This window comes from Salvia splendens, chromosome 19 (genome assembly GCF_004379255.2).
Source record: "Salvia splendens isolate huo1 chromosome 19, SspV2, whole genome shotgun sequence".
NCBI lineage: Eukaryota > Viridiplantae > Streptophyta > Magnoliopsida > Lamiales > Lamiaceae > Salvia > Salvia splendens.
In genome coordinates, this window is record NC_056050.1 from 19,661,628 (window position 1) to 19,685,283 (window position 23,656).

Consider the following 23,656-nt stretch of genomic DNA (forward strand, 5'->3'; position numbering starts at 1 on the left):
AGAAATTATAAAATAAGACAAAGAAAAATATAGAGATGATATTGTTTCTATTTAAATGAGTAATAAATAAGTCTAAAGCATTTTTCTTTGTAAGATATTTTTATTTAGTGCACAAATTTGTACTTGGGTGTAATCGAACTCGGAACTAAGCACAAATTTTTACTTGGTAGAATCGAACTCGAATCTCCCTGAAGGTAGTGCAGAGCATCAGCCGCTTGCGCTGATGTAAGAGTTTATTCAGATTGTGAAACTAATGTATATATAGTAACAATTCCAAATGTTGGGGATTCCTTGGGACCCCATGCCCCAGTGTAGGTCTGCCAATGACTAACCCAAATATGAGGCTTCAACATTTTGATAGATCCAACATGATTGCAAGCATGTCGAACCGGCCTCTTCTAATTGTATTCATGTTATTAGAGCATTCAAAATGGGGCGCCCTATCCTCTGCCACATTAGTATTTTATCCTCCACTCAATCCATCTACAGTGGGGTGCCACTACTATTTTGTATTTATTTTTTATTTTTTTATGTTTGCAAACATGTCAATTATTAGCAAAATAAATATAAAAGCACCACAAATTAAAGGCAAATCATATATTTACTTAATTAAAAAAGTTACAACGATAAGAAGAGAGGAAAATAGGAATAGTGGAAATTGAGATGAGGAAGAGAGTGGAGTGAAAGGTGTGAAATGAAGTAAAAATGTAGTGATATATATAGAAAAATTTTTAAACAAATAAAAAATAAAAATAAAAATGTATTGCATAGTCCGAACCTATCCTTCAGACCCCCGCAATGGGGCGGAGGATGCATAGGGCACAGAGGATGGGGGGCATCCTCTGCATACCTGCAGTGGAGGATATGGCGTGGAGGATGCATAGGACGAGCTATCCTCCGCCCCAATGTGGACGCTCTTAGGCCTTTATAGTACAACACACACATCCATGCTCTTCCACAAGAGCATGCTCAAGGGTCCCACCATTCTATTATTCAAATTGAATAAAAACATTTTCATAATATAATATTGCATTAAAAATACCCGAAATACTATTACAAATTACTAAAAAATTAAAAATTACATAATTAAAGTCCTAAAAATAAAAAATTACATAATTAAATTCATAAAATTAAAAAAACCCATCCGAAGGAATTCCTCACCGAAAGCAGAACGATTGCCGACGCAAAAATTTTTGAGGCATAGGATTCCAGTTGACTCACCCACATGCAAATACTCGTCGAAGAGGTCAGCCGTTTGCCAAGTAGCAAGTTGTCGGAGGGCACAAGTATACTTCTGCAATTCCGAGAGACTTTGCCGACCGATTGCGTCTCTACGTGATTGGAAGTATTCAACACGGGCGGACAATGTGTTGACAATAAACATAAACAACCGTTTTGACATGCGGAAACGACGTCGGAAGTAATCTGCCGGAAACCGCGGCTCGTCGGAAAAATAGTCGGCAACGAGCCTTTCGTGGGCTCCCTCCCGGTCACGAGGGATGTAGCGGCGATTTGATCTAGTTGGTCGATGAGGAGGGGCATGGGCAGCGGCGGCGACATAGGCGGCATAATATTGTTTATAGTATTCTTGTTCTTCGCGCTCCTCTTTCGCAATGATATCGTTGATATCCATTTTTGAATTTAGAGAGTGTTTGAGTGAGAGAGGAAGATGTAGGTGATGAATTGAGAGATAATTTTATGTGAAAAGTGGATGATGAATTGTGTATTTATAGTTGATTTTGGGATTAAATTTTTTTTAAATTAAAAAAAAATAAAAAAATGGTAAAAAATGGCCATATTTTTGGGAATCCGAAAATATTTATTTTTTAATTTTTGGTATTATTTTCGATTTAAAAAAAGAAAAGAAAATATCCAAAGAAATTACAGTTGCCCAATGAAATGCCGCCACGTAACCCTGCTCAGCGGCATGGTGGTGCTCTATGCATCGAGCAGGGTCGTGCCGCTGGCAAGAGCACAGCGGCGAGAAGAGCTTCGCCGCGCCAGCGGCACGACGCCTGCTCGATGCATAAAGCACCGATGCAGGTGCTCTTATATAAAAGCATCCCCATCCATGCTCTTGCCAAAGAGCATGGATGTGGGCCGGACCCAGTCTTATCCATTTTTTACTCCATGCTCTTTGTCAAGAACACAACACCCACATCCATGCTCTTCCGCAAGGACATGCTCAAGGGTCCACCATTCTATTATTCAATTTAAATATAAAACATTTTCATAATATTAAAATGCTTTAAAAATACCTGGAATACTATTACAAATTACTAAAAAATTAAAAATTACATAATTAAAATCCTAAAAATTAAAAATTCCATAATTAAAGTCCTAAAAATTAAAAATTACATAATTAAAATCCTAAAAATTAAAAATTACATAATTAAATTCATAAAATTAAAAAAACCCACTACTCATGGCCGAATTTCGCCTAAATGTGTTTGATTAAGTCTTCTTGTAGCTCAATGTGGGTTCTGGTATCGCGCATTGTGTGTCTTGTTTCAATCCTCTCGCGCACCGCCATATGCACACCTCGGCGTGTGGGAGACCTCGCAGTTGAGCTTCCGGCTTCATCCTCGTCGTAAAAGTTAGCCGCCTTCAATCCTTCGTCAGCTAAAATCATGTTGTGCAAGATAATACATGTGTACATGATGTCGGCGATATTCTTAACGTATCACAGCCGAGACGGGGCGTTCACAATGTTGAATCGGCCTTGAAGGACCCCAAAAACTCTTTTGACGTCTTTCCGAGCAGACTCTTGACGCTGCGAATAAAAGAACCCGTCTCGGGTCTTGCGAATTGTTGAGCATCTTCATGAAAGTCGATCACCTTTGGTAGATACCATCGGAGAGATAGTAACCCATGTGGTATGCATTTCCGTTGACGGTGAAGTCGATCACCGGTGCTACACCATTCAAAACATCATTGAAGAGTGGTGAAGAATAGAGCACGTTCAAGTCGTTGTTGGATCCGGCAACACCGAAGAATAGAGCACGTTCAAGGATAAGCGTTGGGCCGCCGCATTTGTGGCCGCTTAAGTGTTGCCCCCTCCAAGCATTCGGACAATTCTTCTACTTCCAATGCATGCAGTCAATGCTGCCAAGCATACCGGGAAAACCGTGGACTGTTTCGTGAAGATGAAGTAACCGTTGACAATCTTCGGTGGTGGGTGCCCGAAGGAATTCCTCACCAAAAGCATAACGAACGTCGTCGCAAAAATTTTTGAGGCATAGGATTCCAGTTGACTCACCCACATGCACATACTCGTCGAAGAGGTCAGCCGTTTTCCCAGTAGCAAGTTGTCGGAGGGCACAAGTACACTTCTGCAACGCCGAGAGACTTTACCGACCAGTTGCGTCTTTACGTGATTGAAAGTATTCAACACGGGTGGACAATGTGTTGACAATACGCATAAACAACCGTTTTGACATTCGAAAACGGCGCCGGAAGTAGTCTTCCGGAAATCGCGGCTGGTCGGAAAAATAATCGGCAACGACCCTTTCGTGGGCTCCCTTCAGGTCATGAGGGATGTATAGGCGATTTGATCTAGTTGGTCGAGGAGGAGGGGTGGGGGTAACGGCGGCGACATAGGCTTCATAGGTGGCACGATAGTTCATAGTATTCTTGTTCTTCGCGCTCCGCTTCCGCAATGATATCGTTGAAATCCATTTTTGAATTTAGAGAGAATTTGAGTGAGAGAGGAAGATGTAGATGAGTTGTATGAAAAAATATGAATGAGAGATAATTTGATGTGAAAAATGGATGATGAATGTGTGTATTTATAGATGATTTTGGAATTAAAAAAATTTTAAAAAAATAAAAAAAATTCAAAAAAACGGTAGTAATACAACTATATTTTTGGGAATCTGAATTTTTTTTTATAAAATTTTTGGTATTATTTTTTATTTTTTTTTCAAAAATAGAAAATCCAACGGCTAAGTCATTGGCGAATAGAAACGCGCCACGTCGCCTTGCTCAACGGCATGGACGTGCTCGATGCATCGAGCAGCACCGTGCCGTCGGCAAGAACTCAGTGGCGGACAGGGGGATTGCCGCGCTAGCGGCACGGACGCCGTCCTCCGCATCAAGCACCGATGCGGATGCTCTAAAACCCCTAGAACACTATAGATGCCGATCTGAGCCACTGCACAAAGGGTCAAAATTTAAAATCACTTGACCATGCTTGTATAATGAGGTTGTGGCTATAGCCTATACATAATCCAATGAACCTTTGAAAGTGTATATCATGTACATAATTGAAACATATTTGATAGTTTGATACTTTCTCAACTAAATTCACGATCCGTTTTTTAAAAATGATTTTGGTTCAATGTGATCAAATCCCCAAATCATCTTCTTCAACTACATAAAATTCTAAATAGCACTAGTATTTTTTTATTAAATGAAAAAAGAAAAAAAAGGAATGAATAATCCATTTCGAAGCTTGATTTGAATCACGAACAGAAAATCACTGAGCTAGACTGCGGCATCTCCTGAGATCGACTACATTTCAATTACTTGAGCTTTCCCCGCAATTAATTGAGTAGTGTAGTTCATGATCCGGTTCTCTGTTTTTACCGAATTGAGATTAGATTAGGAGGATACTGCTATCGAATTGATTAGATTCCAGTTTGATTGCGCAAGATCCAATTCATGGCGAATGCGTCGAGACGAACCCAGTCCACCAAAATCCTAACCCCCAAAAACCTCCTCCTCTTCATCTCCACCTCCCTCGTCCTCCTCACATTCCTCTACCTCTCCTCCCAAACCCCCACCCGAAACCCCAACCCCAAATCCCCCAACCACTCCCTCTCAAACCGAGCTATCAAGCCCTTCGACTGCCTCGCCGCCCCGCAGGCTCACCCCGTGGTGGCCAACACCGTGGAGGGCCTCAAGTTCCCCTTCCTCTACTCGCTCTCCGACTTCGGAACCCTGCCCGACAAGCCCCACAAAAACATCGTCCGCATCCTCAAGGGGAAGCCCTTCCGCCGCCCCGACATATCAGCCACCGTGCAGGAGCTTCTCGGCGAGATGAAGGCGCGCAATAGGCAGGGGATTTTCGTCGACGTTGGGGCTAATGTGGGGATGGCCAGCTTTGCCGCTGCCGTGATGGGGTTTAAAGTGGTGGCGTTCGAGCCTGTTTTTGAAAATTTGCAGAGGCTTTGTGAGGGGATTTATTTCAATAGAGTTGGGGATTTCGTTGAGCTGTTTGAAGCCGCTGCATCTGATCACTCCCGCAATATCACGTTCCACAAGGTATTTATTCTACGTGTATTTCTTCTTCTAATTATCAAATGTGTTTGTTTGCTTTTGTAACAGTAGGCTTTGGATTTAGAGCTAGCTTGTTCTGGATTAAGAATGGATTAGATTGGTAATTAACGCTATTCTTGTGTGTATTTCATATGCTGAAGTTGTGAGATTTAGTAGGTTTTTGAATTTTCTAGGAAGTTGCTATGTAATTACGAGGTTGAGCCGGTGTACCTTCTTATGGGGAACTGTAGAATATCTATGTTCTTGGCAGTTTTTGTTTGATATGTTAAGCTTGTCTCACGTTAGATTTTTATGTATGCTCAATCCTTCGTTATGGTGTTGACTGTCGATGCTCTACATTGTGTTGTACTCTGTGCTCGATAGATTAGATATGGCTCCTATGACTGAATGCTAAGAGATAGATGGCATGGTAGCAAAGTGAATCCTTTTCCTGGCATAGCATGTTCAGAATATAGTGTGGTGGAGATGGAAGCAAGAAAGTGAGAGACATGGGTTTAGTTATAGGGTCTCTGTCAATGGTGGTCTCTAATTTGAATCTTAGTTTCTTATGGCTTTGTTATTAAGAGAAACATATCCTTGTGTTTGGTGGTGACCAATAATCCTGATTGGTTGGGCTCATGGCGCCAGTTATGACAGTCTTGCACTCTCTTGTAGTAGTATTAAATAGTTCTAAGATCAATTCTGGCAAAGACGTGAGAAACTACATAGCTAGTAGCACACCACGGCGTGGTCAGGCGCCAAACTAGGGTTAGGTGCTCGGGAGAAAAGCAGGGATCCCTATATCAGGAGCTCATCTTGTGGCTTAGAGGGGACTATATTTGAGCTAGGGGGATTTCTTACAACACTGATTAGGCTTCATTTTTCCTTCAGTTTGGTATTAAGGCGCCTCTGCCTATCTGTTTCAATTGTGTTGTTTTCCCTCATCAGCTGTTTCTTTTGTATATAGAAGTCATAATTTTCTTACTGAATGTTGTCCTATTCATGTTTTAAGTCTGAAAATTGTATATATAAAGTTTTCTTCATTCATGTGTCAGTCCTAGTTTTCGGTGGTCTTTGATTGCTGATAATCACATTCTTCTTGTCTACATGTAAATTATTAGTTGGTTGGTAGGCTTGACAACAGTGCAGTCTCAGCCGCGGGTGCCAAGATGGCGTTCAAGTCCAATGAAGAGATTGCACTTCAACTGAGGTCCATTCCTCTCGATGATATAATCCGAGAGTCTGAGCATGTCCTCTTGCTTAAAATAGACGTTCAGGGCTGGGAGTATCACGTCCTAAAGGGCGCTTCAAAATTACTATCAAGAAAGAAGAGTGAAGCACCATACCTGATATATGAAGAAGACGAGCGTTTATTACAAGCGAGCAACAGTAGTGCACGTGAGATACGGGAGTTCCTTCGCACAATGGGCTACCGGCAATGCACACAGCACGGAACAGATGCACACTGCACGAAAACAGACTGAAATCTTCATTTGTCCCTCTACCAATTCGCACAAGAATTAACAGTGATTGAGCAAGCCTGATGCACTAACATAGAACATGTGCGCGGTGATAAGCAATCGATCGAGTCATGCAGTACGAACAGATGTTATGCCTTTGAACGGCCTCTGACGAGACTCGGTTTCCAGGTTCTCAGTTATATGTAGACATTATAATATTGCGTGGGTTCCAAATGAAGCTCTGCAAAGGCCACTTGAGATTTTCATGCTTGTAATCCCTTAAAGAGTAAGAATTTCTTTTCAGTTTAATTTGATCTTAAATTTCTTTTCATTCTATTGCTTTTGTTGAAGTCAAAACAGAATTCTTGGGTAATGGATTAATTGTTGCAAATGCAATTTTTTTTCTGTGATTACTAATAAACCTTGGTTCTTAGCGTGTTGTCATTATCATATGCAGTTTGTTATTGAAATAATGCAATTTTTTTTTCTGTATAACTAATGACTAGATTCCAAGGGTGTTGTCATTTTCATATGCAACTTGTTATTATGGTATGTCAAAGTGCAGTTTAATTACTAAAACGTTTTACTTATTGGTGCTGCGTTTTCTACCTTCTCATATGTGATCAAATATTGTTTTTGGTCCATACTGGAAGGACATAGTAGACCAATTTGGACTGAATTTTGGTATGATTTAAAATTTTCATGAATAAATGTATTTTTATATTAGCAATATTAGCAATTTAAAAAATGCAAACACTTTTAAAATATTATATACTATATTCGTTCCACAATAGGAGTCACATTTGGTGTGAGCATGAATTTTAAGAAATGTAAAGAAAAATGAATTAAGAAATGTAAAGAAAAATGAATTGAATAAGTTAATGGATTATAGGTACACTTACATATATTAGTTTTATAATAAAATGTGAGTGGAATAAGTTGGTAGAATGTGGGGTCTACTTATAATTTATGGTGAAAGTGAAATTGACTTTTATCGTGGGACGGACTGAATGTGACAAAATGTGACTCTTATTATGGAACGGAGGTAGTAAAAAAGATATTCACGATGACCATTATTATCAAAAGTACAATTGTGAAAGATATTTTTATTAATTAAAAAATAATACTCATAAAATTTCTAGAAGGGATCACCTAAAACAAAATCCTAAAACAAATCCTAAAATAAACTCATAACAAAATAAAATAATCTTTTAAACATGAGCATTTTAATAAGTGATGGTGGGGTCATATTTTGTTGTGAGTGTTATTTAGACTACTTCCATTGGTGACTATGTTACCAATGTCACCCATATAAGACAAAAAAGCAATAAATAAAAATAATTATAAATGAAATTCAATGGCCCAACCCTCCCATTTCAATGTCACCCTGCCGCCCTTGGCAAAAAGTGGGAGTCAAGGACACATGTCATCTTCTTGTTGGATGTGGGATATTTAATTAATTTTAATTTTCATTTACTACTTTAATTTGTTAGTATTATTTTATTCAATTACTTATATATCTTTTATTGTACTTTTTTTATTTTAATTACTTATATTTTTTATTATTTCTTTATTATTTGCTACTTTTTGATTGTGCTTCATTTTTTCTATATATATCCCACTAAGATTTGATTGAGCACATTTGGATTAAATTTGGCACAAACAATTAAATATGTACTAATGTTTATCTTGTTTAAGCTAGTTTTTTTTTCACTCTTCATTTGTATTTTGGTTTGTTTATTTCTATTATCGCCTTGTATGTTTTAATGTGTGTAATTTATTATTATATTGTGCTTTAATTATTTGAATATCTAATATTTTCTGTTTTAAATTTGAATCATATACTTTTTTATTATAATTTTTAGACATTATTTAATATATATAAATTAATTATAAATTAAAATATTAATATAAAATATATGAAAAAAATATTTAATTGGATTGGGTTGGGGTCACTGATGGAAGTAAAAAAGTTGATGTGTGTTGAATTGAGGGAGGGTTGTGTATGTAGAGGATAGAGAAATAAATATTTTATTAAAATGTTGATTGGGGTTGGGTTGGGTGAGCGTCGCCCATGAAGATAGTCTTGGGATTTGTTTTAGGTGATCCCTCCTATTAATTTACATTTAAAAATTAATGAATGAAATGGTGAAAACGCCTAAAATAGAAAAAAAGAAACGTGCTTAAACAAAAAGAAAGAACGAAGGAAAGAAAAAAAATCCGGTATTCGCTGAAAAAATGGATGGTTGATGATTCATCATTCCCTTGCAAAGAAGTGGAACTGGAATGATGACAGACAAATTTTTGGTGGGAGTTGGGAATGCATCAGCGATGAGAGCGCGCAGCACCCGCGGCCAAAAGTTGAAGTGTCAGTTTAGTTGCACACCAAAATCTATCAATCTCTCCAAATTTAACAAAATTAACTCAAATCCCACTCTTCACCGCATCAGCATGTGCCAATTCTCTCCTTTTCCCGTCGAAACACATGCTCTTTTCGCTCTGCTTCTGTTTATGCTTTTCTTCGTGTAGAGCCTTGCTCCTCCTTTTTGTATAAAAAAGTGATTTTGTGGATTGTTTCTGACTTCTGAAGAATCTAATTTTAGCTATGCCATGGCCCCCGTTTGAGGATTATAAATAGCTATAAACGGTGTCAATTATTCCTCCATTTCCATCTCAAAAGTTAGTTCTTTGTGTTGGGTGGAATGGGCCTAACATGCTTTTCCAAACTAAATTCTTGAATTTTGGTACTTGTTTTTTGTGGTTTGTTATGATGACTCCATTTTAGGCTTGGTAGTTATTTGGCTTTATACCACTGAAGATGAATTTGTGGGTTTTGCTTTTGGCTCTGCTTTGTGTTGGGGGGTTTTCAGAGGAGGAATCGAATCCGGATGATGTGAATATAGGTGCCATTTTCTCGTTCAATACTATAAATGGGGGGGTGTCAAAGATTGGAATTGAGGCTGCTGTTGAAGATGTCAATTCAGACCCTACCATTCTTGGAGGAAGAAAACTTGTTCTTTCATATCATGATTCAAATTTCAGTGGCTTCCTTGGTATTATTGGAGGTACATATATGGATAAGGGTGTGTTTGTGTGAGTATGTTTATCTGAATATCTATGAACTATTTGTGCATGAAATCGTTTTTGCTTTATTATTCTTGCTGAATATGAGTATATTAATGTTTTTCTTATGTTCAATCCACATATATTGATGCGCTTGTGTTGGTCTGAGTATGTGTGTTTGAGTTTCTATGAATGTGGTTGAAAGCGTGTTTACCTTATTGTTTATGAGTTAATTAATGTTACTCTTATGTTCTTGCAATGAGATTTTTTTAGTGTATAACGGAGATAAGATTATACTATGAATCTAAACACAGGACTGGAGTACATGGAGACTAATAAGGTTGCAATTATTGGACCACAAACCTCTGGGATGGCACATATTCTATCGCATCTTGCAAACGAACTCCATGTGCCAATGTTGTCATTTACAGCGTTGGACCCCAGCCTTTCATCGCTTCAATACCCCTACTTCATACAAACAGCACCAAATGATCTTTTCCAAATGACAGCCATAGCCGATATGGTTAGTTACTTTGGTTACAGAGAGGTGGTAACTATATATACGGATGATGAGCAGAGCCGTGGAAGTATTATAGCTCTAGGGGATAAGCTTGCCGAGAGGCGTTGCAAAATCTCTTACAAAGCAGTGCTTCCGCCGGAGGCCTTAGCAACTCGCAGAGAGATCAGGGATGCGCTAATTGAGGTTTCAGTGATGGAGTCCCGAGTGATTGTTGTGCATGCCTATTCTATAATTGGACTTCAAGTTTTTGATCTGGCCAATAAACTTGGCATGATGGGAAAGGGATATGTTTGGATTGCTACTGCTTGGATGTCCACTGTGTTGGATTCGAGGCCTGTTTCCGGAGAAGCCGCTAAATCCATTCAAGGAGCGCTCACACTCCGGCCCCACACTGTAGATTCTAAGAGGAAAAGTGAATTCTTGTCTAGGTGGAAAACATTAAGCAATGGTTCTATTGGCTTCAATCCTTATGGCTTATATGCTTATGATACTGTTTGGATGGTTGCTAATGCGGTAAAAATGTTGCTGGACAATGGTGGCACCATCTCTTTCTCAAATGACTCACACTTGAGTCATTTGGGAGGAGGGACCCTAAACCTTGGAGCATTAAGCACATTTGATGGAGGCAGTCAACTGCTTCATAACATATTACATACCAATATGACAGGTTTAACTGGTCCGATTGCCTTTGATACAGATAATAAATCCATGATACATCCTGCATTTGATATACTTAATGTTGTTGGGAGGAGTTACAAGCTAATAGGTTACTGGTCTAACTATTCTGGCCTTTCGGTTGTGCCTCCAGAGGTTCTTTACACCAAAGAACGTAATCGTTCAAGTTCTAGTCAACAATTGGACCTCACGGTGTGGCCAGGGCAAACAGTGGACAAGCCACGAGGGTGGGTTTTCCCACATAATGGGAGGCAGTTAAGAATTGGAATTCCAAACAGGGTCAGTTACAAAGCTTTTGTCTCGGAGGATGAAAAAGCCAATGAGATTCGTGGATATTGCATAGATGTATTCCTTGCTGCCATAAACTTGCTTTCATATGCGGTCCCTCATAAGTTTGTCTTATATGGGGATGGACACAAGAATCCTAATTATGCAGAGCTCGTGAGGCTGATCACGTCCAATGTAAGTGTAGTCTGTAACTGATGTTAGCTGTAGTGAATCCTCGAAATTGAACTTGAATTGTGTGCCACAACTGCTTCTGTACAGGACTTTGATGCAGTCGTTGGGGATATAGCAATCGTTACCAACCGTACCAAGATAGTAGACTTCACTCAGCCTTACATAGAGTCAGGGTTGGTTGTTGTGGCGCCAGTCAGGAAAATGAACTCCAGCCCTTGGGCTTTCATGCGCCCTTTCAGTCCCTGGATGTGGGTTGTTACAGCGGCGTTTTTCCTCATTGTTGCAGTGGTGATTTGGATCCTCGAACATAGAATAAATGACGAATTTCGTGGTCCTCCAAAGAAACAGTTCCTCACAATTTTATGGTGAGAATATAAGCCAATATAACATCGTCTCCAGGAGAGACAATCTATTTCTTACATGAGTCCTCGATGAGTGTGCTTCTAAGCTATGTTTATTTATTTTTCTGTTCTGTTCCTACTTGTATGAGATTTAGTAGCTTAAACACTCAGTATTCTTCTATCTTCACCTTGCAGGTTTGGCTTTTCAACTATGTTTTTTGCACACAGTAAGTATCAACAGTGTTTAGGCTAATATCGTGGCAGCAGCATAATTTTTTTCACTGACATTCGATGACGTTTGCATTTTCAGGAGAAAATACGACGAGTACTCTTGGTCGTATGGTTTTAATCCTCTGGCTTTTTGTGGTCTTGATAATTACATCAAGCTACACTGCAAGCTTGACTTCGATTCTCACCGTTCAACAATTAGCCCCATCCATTAGGGGGATTGAGTCCTTGACCACAAGCAATGACCATATTGGGTTTCAAGTGGGGTCCTTTGCCGAAAGTTATCTAAGCGACGAGCTCAACATTGCCAAATCTAGACTTGTCCCTCTCGGTTCGCCGGAAGAATATGCAGAAGCACTTACCAGAGGAAGAGTTGCTGCAGTCGTGGATGAGCGTCCATACATAGACTTGTTCCTCTCAAACTACTGCATGTTCCAAACTGTTGGACAAGAGTTCACAAAAAGCGGTTGGGGATTTGTGAGTATTTCTAACCTTAATGTCACATAAAGATATCACTAACTGATGCCAACTTGGAAGCCTGCATTTTATAGCTGTCGTCAATATAAGAAAACATTCCGTTTCAATTGGTTGAGCCGTGCATACATGATTGTTAACAATTGGCAGAGAAAATTTAATTACTTCTCTTGAACTTTTTCAAAATAATTCATTTGGTAACTTGGGAAAAAAAAAAGAGAATGGAAATGGTTTAGGGCTGTTTTCATTGATTTAAGTTGTAGATCTAGTACTTAATTCCTTGTTGCTAACTAAAAATATTGCCCGGAGTTCTGAAAGAAGCGATCTTCTGATCCTTCTGCACATACAAATAAGGGTTCATTATAGTTTGGATCCCCAACTTAAGTTTTCAGTTCAAAAACTCTCGATTTTGGAAAAAAATTTGATTTATGAGTCACCTTTCTAGTTTCTTAGAGCTTAATGAACATTTTACAATTTGTATTGGATAATATAGATTCTGGCAAATTGACTGATAACTGTCACCAGATTCTGTAAAGCAGGACATGAATGAAACTTTTTCCTAAGTTTGAAGGTTTTTGAAGTGAAAACATTAGTTGAATACAGTTTCTGGAAAACGCTCTAGTATGTATACACATTCTATCTACGGTTTAGCATCTTGGGAATTCGAATTGTCATTTAGCTATCGATACGTGATCTTGTAATTGGTGTCTGATCCTTCTCCAAACATGGATGTATGACCAGCTGTTTTCGTTATAAGTTTGCGCAACATAAATGGTGGAAATCTTCTTGTCTCGTTCTTTCCCATTTGATTAGATCGTATAAGGTTTGTGCATGCTTCCTTTTGTAGGCATTTCCAAGAGACTCTCCTCTAGCTATGGACATGTCCACTGCAATTTTATCTCTGTCGGAGAGTGGCGAACTTCAAAAGATACACGACAGGTGGCTGAATACAAGAACATGCAGTCAGAAAAACTCTGATAACACTGATCAGCTTCACCTGAAGAGCTTCAGGGGGCTTTTCCTAATATGTGGAATCACCTGCTTAGCTGCTGTCTTCATCTATTTGTGCTTGATTTGCAGCAAGTTCCGGCGGCATTCTCCGAAATTGTCAGAATCCTCCACGCAAGCCAGTTCACCATCCGTACGAATAAGAAGATTCTTGTCTTTTGTCGATGAGAAGGAAGACTCGTTGAAGGGCAGAATGAAAAGAAAGCAGCACATTGAAATGCTATCCAGGAGTAGTAGAGAGGAACAGCAATCGCGCAACGAGGTTCGGGAGGAAGAATTGGACGAGGGGCACAACGGCAATGGCTACTTCCGTTGAGTGTTGGAATTTGTTTCAACTGTATGAAACCAACAACAGCTTCATCTCTAGCTAAACTACACTGGAAATAAGTAAAAATGCAGGGAAAGCAAGTAAAATGCAACCCTATAGGTATATATGTATGGTGCTTTATTACTCGTTGCTTCAATGCAAAATCTAAAATTTTACACTGTTGTATGGTTTAGTAATATAATTACTTGTTTGGCTAAAATTATAATTACCTCATTAGCTTAGCTTAATTATTCGACAATCTATAAGTCCTTCAAACATTATTATTTCACTGGCGGACAAAAATCTGCTGGTATGATCTACACGAATGGATGACGTCGTAAAATTTACTGACGGCCAAAAATCGTTGGTACAATTTTTACCGTCAAAGCCATTACCGATTCGCATAGATTGTCGATAAAGGCATTTGTTGATGGATTCCGTCACGGAGAGTGCGAAGTCGTTTTCAGCAGTTACCAGAAATTGGGAAATGGTCTGGGATGATATGTGCAACTCATAAACACCGAAATGGATGAGCAGATACGGTAGATACTCCATAAATTCTTTACCACTCTTCATCACGTGCTCCAAGTTATATAACATTGGTTGGAGAGAAAGAGAAGAGAAGAGAAGAGAAGAGAAAGAGGAGGATAATTGAATCAATGGAGGGAGTGAGGAAAGGCATGTGGACCCCAGAGGAAGATATTCTCCTTAGGAAATGCATTGAGACTTAGGCCATCCACGATAGAAATAGCCCAGCAATAGCCCAGCCATAGCCTAGCCACTGCCACATCATCAGCACTAAAAATTCTTCTGCCACATCATCAAAACAAGCAAATAGCCCAGCCATAGCCTAGCCACATACTATCCACATCACTATTAACAAATATATACAAAATGCAATAATTAACAATAACGCAATATACGAAATTTAATTTACGAGACATATACGGGAAAATTCACTAATATTAATAAATTTAAAAAGTACATAATTAAAAAAAATTACATAATTAAAAAAAATTACATTAATTAAATTTACAAATGAAAATTTAAAATAACATTACAACTTAAAGTTAAAAAATAAAAAAAAGACATAATTAAAATCTTAAAAAATAAAAATGACATAATTTAAAATACAATTTTATAGAAAATCCTTGAATGAGATTGTCTCACATCGAAAGTGGAACATAAAACATTCAAGGATATCTCTCTATAAAAGAGAAACATCCTTGAATGAGATTGTCCCACATCGAAAGTGGAACATAAAACATTCAAGGATATCTCTCTATAAAAGAGAAACATCCTTGAATGAGATTGTCCCACATCGAAAGTGGAACATAAAACATTCAAGGATATCTCTCTATAAAAGAGAAACATCCTTGAATGAGTTTGTCCCACATCGAAAGTGGAACATAAAACATTCATGGATATCTCTCTATAAAAGAGAAACATCCTTGAATGAGTTTGTCCCACATCGAAAGTGGAACATAAAACATTCAAGGATGCCTCTATAAAATAGAGGCAACCAAGAATGAGTTTGTCCCACATCGAAAGTGGAACATAAAACATTCAAGGATGTCTCTATAAAAGAGAGACAACCAAGAATGAGTTTCATAAATTCGCAAGCCCATTAAATATATATGGGCTATTACGAATTTCTAGTATAAATTTATTTAATAAAAATTGATTTTTATATATAGAAAACAATTTTTATAAATAAATAATATTTTTTTATATTTGATTTTTTTTTTTAAATTCGAATTTCAAAAATTCGAATTTAAAAAAAAATCGCGCTGGGCGATCTGGGCGCTGCAATAGCGCCGAGCGGATCGCCCAGCGCACCGCCCAGCGCCACGAAACCGCCCAGCGCTGCGCGGTTTCTCTCTCCAATCGTCCGCTGGGCGGCTGCAATAGACCGCCCAGCGAACCGCCCAGCGCCGGCGCTCGGCTGGGCGGTCGCTGGGCGCCTATTGTGGATGGTCTTATGGCCAAGGGAAGTGGCATCTTGTTCCTCTTAGAGCAGGTAATTAGACAGTAATAGTATTTCTCTTTTAGGGGAGGGGAGTGATCAATTGTTAATTCATCATTTAATTGCTAACTATAACTAATTTAAGACCATATGATTTTAGAAATCTTGTGGTCTACAATTTACCATGTGTGATTTTATTTTTCATTTTTTAATATTAAAAAGATAATAGCAACTATCAAATTTAGAGTTTAGAAACACAATATCAATACAATGTATGAAATACATCAACACAAAGATATGACAATGTCAATACAATTTCATATTGACAATGTACAAGTATTGTATTGACATATTATCTGTCGTGTATTGATATAAAGCGATTAACGAAATTTAAGAAAATTTTTGAAATATTTTTCAAATTTTGACATCGGAGCATAAGCAAGTGAGATCTCGTTAGAATCCTTATGAAATTATCTTTAATTTGATATATGTTGTGTGAAAAAATAATTTAAATCGAGAAAATTATATGCGTTTCAAAGTTATGAGATATTTTTCAAAAGTTAGTTACAACTAATTTGTGTAAATTGACCTTAATACCCTTATTGACGTTGTTTTTATCGTATTGACATTTCGGGGCTGATGATCTAGGCCCTTGATTTGAATATATAATGGCTATCATGCAAATTAGCACGCATGAGCCACATGCGTCTCTCCCTAAGACGCATGATGGTCATGCGTCGTCTAAAAAATAAAAAATAATCAAGCGACGCATGATGAAGATGCGTCTTCTCCTAAGACGCATGACGCTAATGCGTCTCCTAAAAAAATAAAAAAAAACAAACGACGCATCTCGCTCATGCGTCTTACTGAAAGACGCATCTCCGTCATGCGTTTCATTAAAGGGAGACGCATGACTCTCATGCGTCTCTCCCAAAGCAGGAATAAAAAAAAAGTCCAGTGCACTTATGAATGTTAATTGGAGTCTAGAACTACAAAAGAATTTACCCTTTTGGTGAGCTTATGAGAATCTGTATCTCTGATTTTGAAATGATATCACTCACTGCATAGGCAATAATGTTTTTATTAAGTCATTTCGGTAAATTTCTTATCCAGTATAGGTGATCTTGTATTGTTGTTTTGTTCATTTTTTGTTTCTAATTTTGTATCTATGTCAGATTAGGGGGAGTGATGTATGGTGTTCACTTGTTCATTATCTTGTTTTTAGTTATGTCGGGCCTATGAACAATTTTCTCATTCCTTAAACTATTGTTAACTTTTGATTTTTGGTTTCTCTTAAAATTGAACATTACTTTGTTCCAGTTCCAAATATGGCATATATGATAATCTGTTTGCACCTTTAATATGACTCAGGTACGCAAACTATTGAATGATGACCCGAAGAATTCTGAGTTTTTAGACATGGAGAAAGAACTCGCGGAGGTGATTTCTTTTTTTTTTAGAAAACTTCCTTTCTTTCATCATTGATGGTGGATCCCTCCATTCTAAGGATGAGATTATCCTATTCTTTTGGTTTAACGTTTCATGTATCATCATAGCTCTAGCTGTTAAAGATGTTTAAGAAGAGTGGCCATTAACATATAATAGGTTAGAGAGTCATTAATTTCATGGAAGTTTAATTTCATTTTCTCTTTCTTTCTTTCTTTCTCAAATATTACTATTGCTCGAACAAGCAGTTTCAAGGAACTACCTCTGACAGATGAACATGAAAGATGTTTTTTCCCTTATGGTTTGTCAAGGTGAGAATATCTTATCTTGTTAAAAGAAATAAGTATGCATAGTGTGTAGAAGTATTGGGGTTTAGAAAAAAGGCACTAGGACTTGTCACGGTGTCCATCTTTTGTGTCTTGATTCCATTGCAGGTGTGCTATGGTGATGGCCAGCCTGCTCTCTCTTGTGAATTTCAGCTATTACAGTGTCACACTGGATTGGAGTTCATGTTTTCATCTTTTCACTAATTGTATTAGGGAGAAAATCGGGTTTATAGGGTACTTTACGTTTAAAATAACGTAAATGTACTCATTTTGTTATCTCTTCCATATATGGAAAAAACGCCACCCACATTGGCGTGTTTATTAGTGAAGACGCCACCCGCATTGGCGTTTTACAATTTAGAACCGTATGTCGTCGTATTGTATTGAAATACAGTATACAGTATACATACACGTATTTTTTGTCGTTGCTCTTGATTCACTGTAAAATCCTTCCGGAATCAAGATTCAGTCGATTTCTATCTAGAAAAGGGGATGGATTTGGACCAGTGGATAGCTAAGGTGAAAGAGGGCCAGCACTTGTCCGAAGACGAGCTTCTTCTTTATTATTGTCTTCTTTAATGTCTGACGAATTCGAGAATCCCTATTCCAAAGGATGGAAAGCACTGGAACAATGGGCGTGTCTAACAAAACACGCCATGTTCGTTGGCGTGTCCAACCAAAAACGCCAGTACGCAAGCGTGTCTCTATATATTGAAACACGCCAGTGGAGAAGGCGTTTTTATCAAAACACGCCATCCAGCTTGGCGTGTTTTAACAAATACTGTATCTCAATACAATATGACGACATACGGTTCTAAATTGTAAAACGCCAATGCGGGTGGCGTCTTCACTAATAAACACTCCAATGTGGGTGGCGTTTTTTCATATATGGAAGAGATAACAAAATGGGTATATTTACGTTATTTTAAACGTAAAGTACCCTATAAACCCGATTTACCCTGTATTAGGATTATTAGAATAAATTTTTTATGTTTAAGTTGGTAGTAGACATCAGGAGGCAATACACCCAGAGTGCCACCTTCTTAAGCTGTTAATCATTTTCTGCTGATAGAAGAACATAACCATGATTGTGAAGAGAACACTTCTGGGAACAGGGATAAATGGGCCTCCTTAGACCAACAGGTGGCCATTACTTTTTTTTAATATAGTAGATGTAAAAAAACTGATTTACCCGCCTCTGAATGCCTCCATTATGATGACACTAGGGGTTGGGGGGTGACTAGATGTTGAATGTTTGTTGCAAAATACTGAGGATTTGTGTTTCTCAAGTAAAGTAAGCCTGTTTTTCCAACTTAGTTTACTGTAATTTTGTTTTCTTTATATTCACGTTGGCTGGTTCACGATTGAAATAGTTTTTGTAGATGCAATCCTACTTTAGTTGACAGAAGCAATGCTTGTTTTACACCGTCTGATCACACTTCCCCTTAATTCGGTCAAGGAATAGGGGATACATCAACATTTGAGAAGAATTGGTACCTTAGCGGTTTAGTGAAGATATCCGCTACCTGATTACAATAGGGTCAGGTTGATTTTCTTGGCTGCAACTTTATCGCACAGGGTTTTTTCTATTTTTGTTCTAAACCACAACTATCATTCCTCGTTTGTACTGGATTTTTTTTTGTTCCGGATTTGGGAGAGACGCATGACCCTCATGCGTCTCCTTTTAATGAGACGCATGACGATTATGCGTCTTTCATAAAGACGCATGAGGGTCATGCGTCTCTATTTTTTTTCCGTTATTTTTTAACGACGCATGAGGGTCATGCGTCTTAGGGAAAGACGCATCTCCCTCATGCGTCTTTTTTTTTTTTTAAATTTCACCAACGACGCATGAGCGTCATGCGTCTCTAACTTACTTAAATCAGTAGCCAAGGCAGAATAGGCAGAATACGCGAGAGAAAGAGAGGAAGACAAAACTTGCGATTTCCTTGGCGATTTCTTGGCGATTCCCTTCATATTTAGGTAAGTTTCCTTCAATCTTTCAACATTGCTCCCGTATTTGTTGTTTATTTGCATATTATTAGGGTTTGTGATAAATTTATTGTATACTTACTATATTAGGGTTTATTGAAAAATACTGTCTTTAATTGTTGTTGGTTTGTATATATATTTTTGCAGAAATCATGCAAGTATTCGTGAGTTTATATTGGGGTGGTAGAATATATCAACTTCCTCAAGTGGGCATTTGTTATGATCATCCTCGTGCGAGAGCTTCCATCGTATTGGATTCATGTGTTTCATTATCTGAATTAGTTGTAATGATATGTGCTAAGATAAGAATAGATTCAAACCAACACTTCATCGAAATATCTTGGAGCCATTGTTTCTTGGGTACCGGTACGAGTTATGTATGTACTGCGGTTGACAGTGATCAAAGTGCGTTTTTTATGTTCAATGCGGCTCTAAATTCTATTCGGCATATTGAATTATTTGTTGAGTATTCGTCTGTTGGAAATGCCTTCATCCCACCAATTGTTGATCATGGTGTTGGATCATCTACGAGGTTTGAACCTTTGAGCATGAATTGCGGTATGAATGAGCAAACAGATGTTGCAGATGCTGCTGATGTTGGATTGAATACTCAAGAGACTGTAGAAGAGCATGCTGATGTTCATGTTGTACGAGGAGACCTTGATGATCCAGAATTGTCGTCATCATCGTCTGATGATATTTTAAGTGATGATTCCGGTGCTGACTCTAGTGATGAGGAGGTAGTGTATAAACCTGTCGTGTAAGGTGAACAACCACTTCCAGAATACGTGCACACTGGGTTGAACTATTTTTGCAAACTGCCGAGTGGTCCTTCTGAGGCACCTGAAGTTGGTAATGAACGCAGTACCATGTACTGGGATGAAAAACACCCATATCGGATTAATGGGGGAACAAAATTTGATAGCAAGCTGCATGTGAAGACTGCTATTACTATGTGGAGTCTGAGGCAACACCGGCAATTTAGGGTGGTTGAGAGCAAATTAAGAAGGTGGCATGCCGTGTGCAAATATCCAGCAGGGAGGACAGAAGATGGGACAGCTATTATCAGCGAGACCGACGCTGAAAAAGCGAATGAATGTCGATGGGAAGTTTCTGTTACACACATGGCCCATGATGATATGTGGGAGATTAGGAAGTGGCGGGGACGCCGTAGTTGTGAAGGCCATCGTAATGATAGAGGACATGCTAACTTTTCATCACCAATGATTGCTTTGTGTATTCGCCATCAGTTGCTAAAAAATGCCGAGTTCAGTGCCGCAGCCGTAAGAAATTTTGTTCATGACAAATTTCATGTGGTAATCAGTTATAAGAAGGCATGGTATGCACGGAGAAGGGCTTTAGAGATTGTGTTTGGTGGATGGGAGGAGTCATTTAGGGATTTGCCAAGCTACATGCTTGAACTGCAGTATAGGAATCCAGGCACAATCGTTGAGTGGAGGCATAACGAGTTGTTGAGCCAGGGTCGTACTAAAGTCTTCTATTACGTGTTCTAGGCACTTGGGCCTGCTATACATGCTTTCCAGGAGTGCCAACCTGTTTTAACAATAGACGGGACTCACCTTCGAGGAAGATTTAAAGGTAAGCTGCTTGTTGTTTGTGGTGTTGATGCTAACAAGAAATGTCTGCATATTGCATATGCCGTTGTTGATGAAGAAACTGGCGACAGCTAGGAGTGGTTTTTGGATCATGTCAGGATTCATGTGGTGAAGTACGAAAGGGAGGTGTGCATCATTTCGGATAGGCATAAAGGAATCCTTAAGGCTATGCGTTCTGATGAATGGAAAAAGCCGCCGATATGTCACCACAAATTTTGTTTGATCCATGTGAGGAAAAATATCTTGACAAAACTTAAGGGTAAGGACGGTAAAGCGAAAGGCATGATATGGGCATTGGGTGTGACAACTCAAGTACGCAAGTACATGCGAAGGCGACGTGCACTACGGGAGGAAAGTCTTGTTGCGATACACGAGCTCAACAAAGCCAAAAAAGAGAATTGGTCTCTTTGTTACGATGATGAACTGAGATGGGGGTGCCCTCAACAAACATGTCAGAGAGCTACAACAACGTGTTGAGAGGTATAAGAGAGCTGCCAATTAGAGCTTTGGTTGATCTGACATTTTGGAGAACAGTGGAATGGTGGGCAGATAGAAAGACAGAAATACAACATACCGAAGGTCAGTTGACCCCGTGGGCTAGGGACAAACTTGATGCGAATGTTGCGAAGGGGCAAATGCATTACTGTTCAGTACTTGACCGAGAATTATGTCATTACCAAATTCGAAGTCGTCCACGCGTTGAAAAGGGACAGGCAAAGGGCAATAATAGACAAGACGTTGAGTTCATGGATTCAAAGTGCAGTTGTGGGAAGTGGCAGATGTGGAGAGTTCCTTGTTCCCATACGTGCACCGTTGCCAGAGATCGAGGTAACTCTATGTTTGAACTCATTGATAAACACAACCACAAAGCTACATGGGAAGCACAGTACTATGGTGTCTCATTTCAAGCGCCAAGACACGAAGACTATTGGGCAAATCCTGGATGGAAATTGCGTATCACACCTGAGCAGTTGCTTCCTCGAAAGCGCGGACGAGGCAGAACTAGGAGGATTCCTAATCAAATGGATGTCCGCGAGGAAGATGAACCGAGAGCTCCCCGCAAGTGCAGAAATTGCGGCGTAGAGGGGCATGACCGTAGAAATTGCACAGTCGGTCGTGTTATGTAGGATCCTCCCCGACGAAATTGTTGACATCTGCAGTGCAGGTATTTTTCCTTCTCAATCGTATGAATGGAGTAAGAAGATAACTTTGTATGTTTTTTTTTTAGGAGCTGGAGACGAAGAGGAATTAGCAGGAGAAGAAATGTGTTATGATGAAATGTAGTGTGTTCTATCTGTCACTAGCACTTTAGTTAATTTCTTTTGTTTAGTTTCAATGAAAGGTTGTGTTTCGGACTATTGGAAAATGGAAAGTATTTCTCTCAACTCCACTGAATAATAGTAGTATGTAAATATAATTAAAGTTCAAATTGAAAATTCAAAACAATTTTTCGATTGAAAATTCACCGAAAACGTCCGACCGGGCGAAATTAGAAGATGGAATCGCCCGACCGGGCGATCTCTCTGGACTCTGCCTGCCTGCAAGTTAGAGACGCATGAGCATTATGCGTCACTACCTAAGACGCATGAGGGTCATGCGTCTTAGGTAGTGACGCATAATGCTCATGCGTCTCTAACTTGCAGGCAGGCAAAGTCCAGAGAGTTCGCCCGGTCGGGCGATTCCATCTTCTAATTTCGCCCGGTCGGGCGATTCCATCTTCTAATTTCGCCCGGTCGGGCGTTTTCGGTGAATGTTCAATCGAAAAATTGTTTTGAATTTTCAATTTGAACTTTAATTATATTTACAAAATATAATTAATACTCTATTTAGTTATTCATTAATAGTATATCTTTTCTTTATTTTTTTAAGCTTTCATTTGTGTATGTAATCTACTAATCTTCAATTAAGATTTTTCAATAACCTTAAAAATGTTGGGGCAAATATCCTACCGTATATTATAATAATACACCAACATTAAAATAAATAACATGAATTTGAGCACCAAACCATAACATACATATCCAAATATCATATCATATGCAACAATCACACAATCAGTTCCATCAAATAGTGCTTTCCTACAAAATTTGAGCAATTCTACCCTCATTCTTCCTGGAGGACAATTCTACCCTCAGTCTTCACAGCCTGACTTCCTGGAATGGAGAAACTAATGAAATTATTAACCAATTGAAGATTCAGAGCTATGATAACTTAAATAAACAAAGTACCTGAAAAATTGCTACTTATACGACGACGGAGTGTATTTAGACGGTTCAATCCCCTTGTTCTTCCTCGTAGATAGTCTCTTGTACACTTTGCTCACGAGCTTTCCAACCCCGCCGCGTGATGAACCCTCCGCAGCTGGTCGAGGTTGGACATGGATGCTCTGAACAACGTCTTCTTCCTCATGTGCCTCGACAATGTTGTCATCATCTTCTTCTCCTTCATCATCGTCCTCTTCTTCAGCTTGTACAGGAGGCATGATCTGATAATTCTGGAAGAATGAATCGACCGAC

The 23,656-nt window shown here is 38.8% G+C and overlaps 2 protein-coding genes across 2 annotated transcripts; both read left to right on the top strand.

Moving 5' to 3' along the window:
- The first annotated feature begins 4,305 nt into the window (after window positions 1–4,305).
- On the top strand, window positions 4,306–7,132 carry LOC121780032. The gene is made up of 2 exons (XM_042177551.1): window positions 4,306–5,265; window positions 6,381–7,132. The coding sequence occupies exons 1-2, from the start codon at window positions 4,663–4,665 to the stop codon at window positions 6,741–6,743; spliced, it is 966 nt and encodes a 321-aa protein (XP_042033485.1). The 5' UTR covers window positions 4,306–4,662; the 3' UTR covers window positions 6,744–7,132.
- A 1,737-nt stretch (window positions 7,133–8,869) lies between these two features.
- LOC121779608 (glutamate receptor 3.2-like) lies at window positions 8,870–14,014 on the top strand. The gene is made up of 6 exons (XM_042176952.1): window positions 8,870–9,784; window positions 10,097–11,439; window positions 11,524–11,801; window positions 11,973–12,004; window positions 12,088–12,482; window positions 13,327–14,014. The coding sequence occupies exons 1-6, from the start codon at window positions 9,538–9,540 to the stop codon at window positions 13,801–13,803; spliced, it is 2,772 nt and encodes a 923-aa protein (XP_042032886.1). The 5' UTR covers window positions 8,870–9,537; the 3' UTR covers window positions 13,804–14,014.
- Window positions 14,015–23,656: the final 9,642 nt, after the last annotated feature.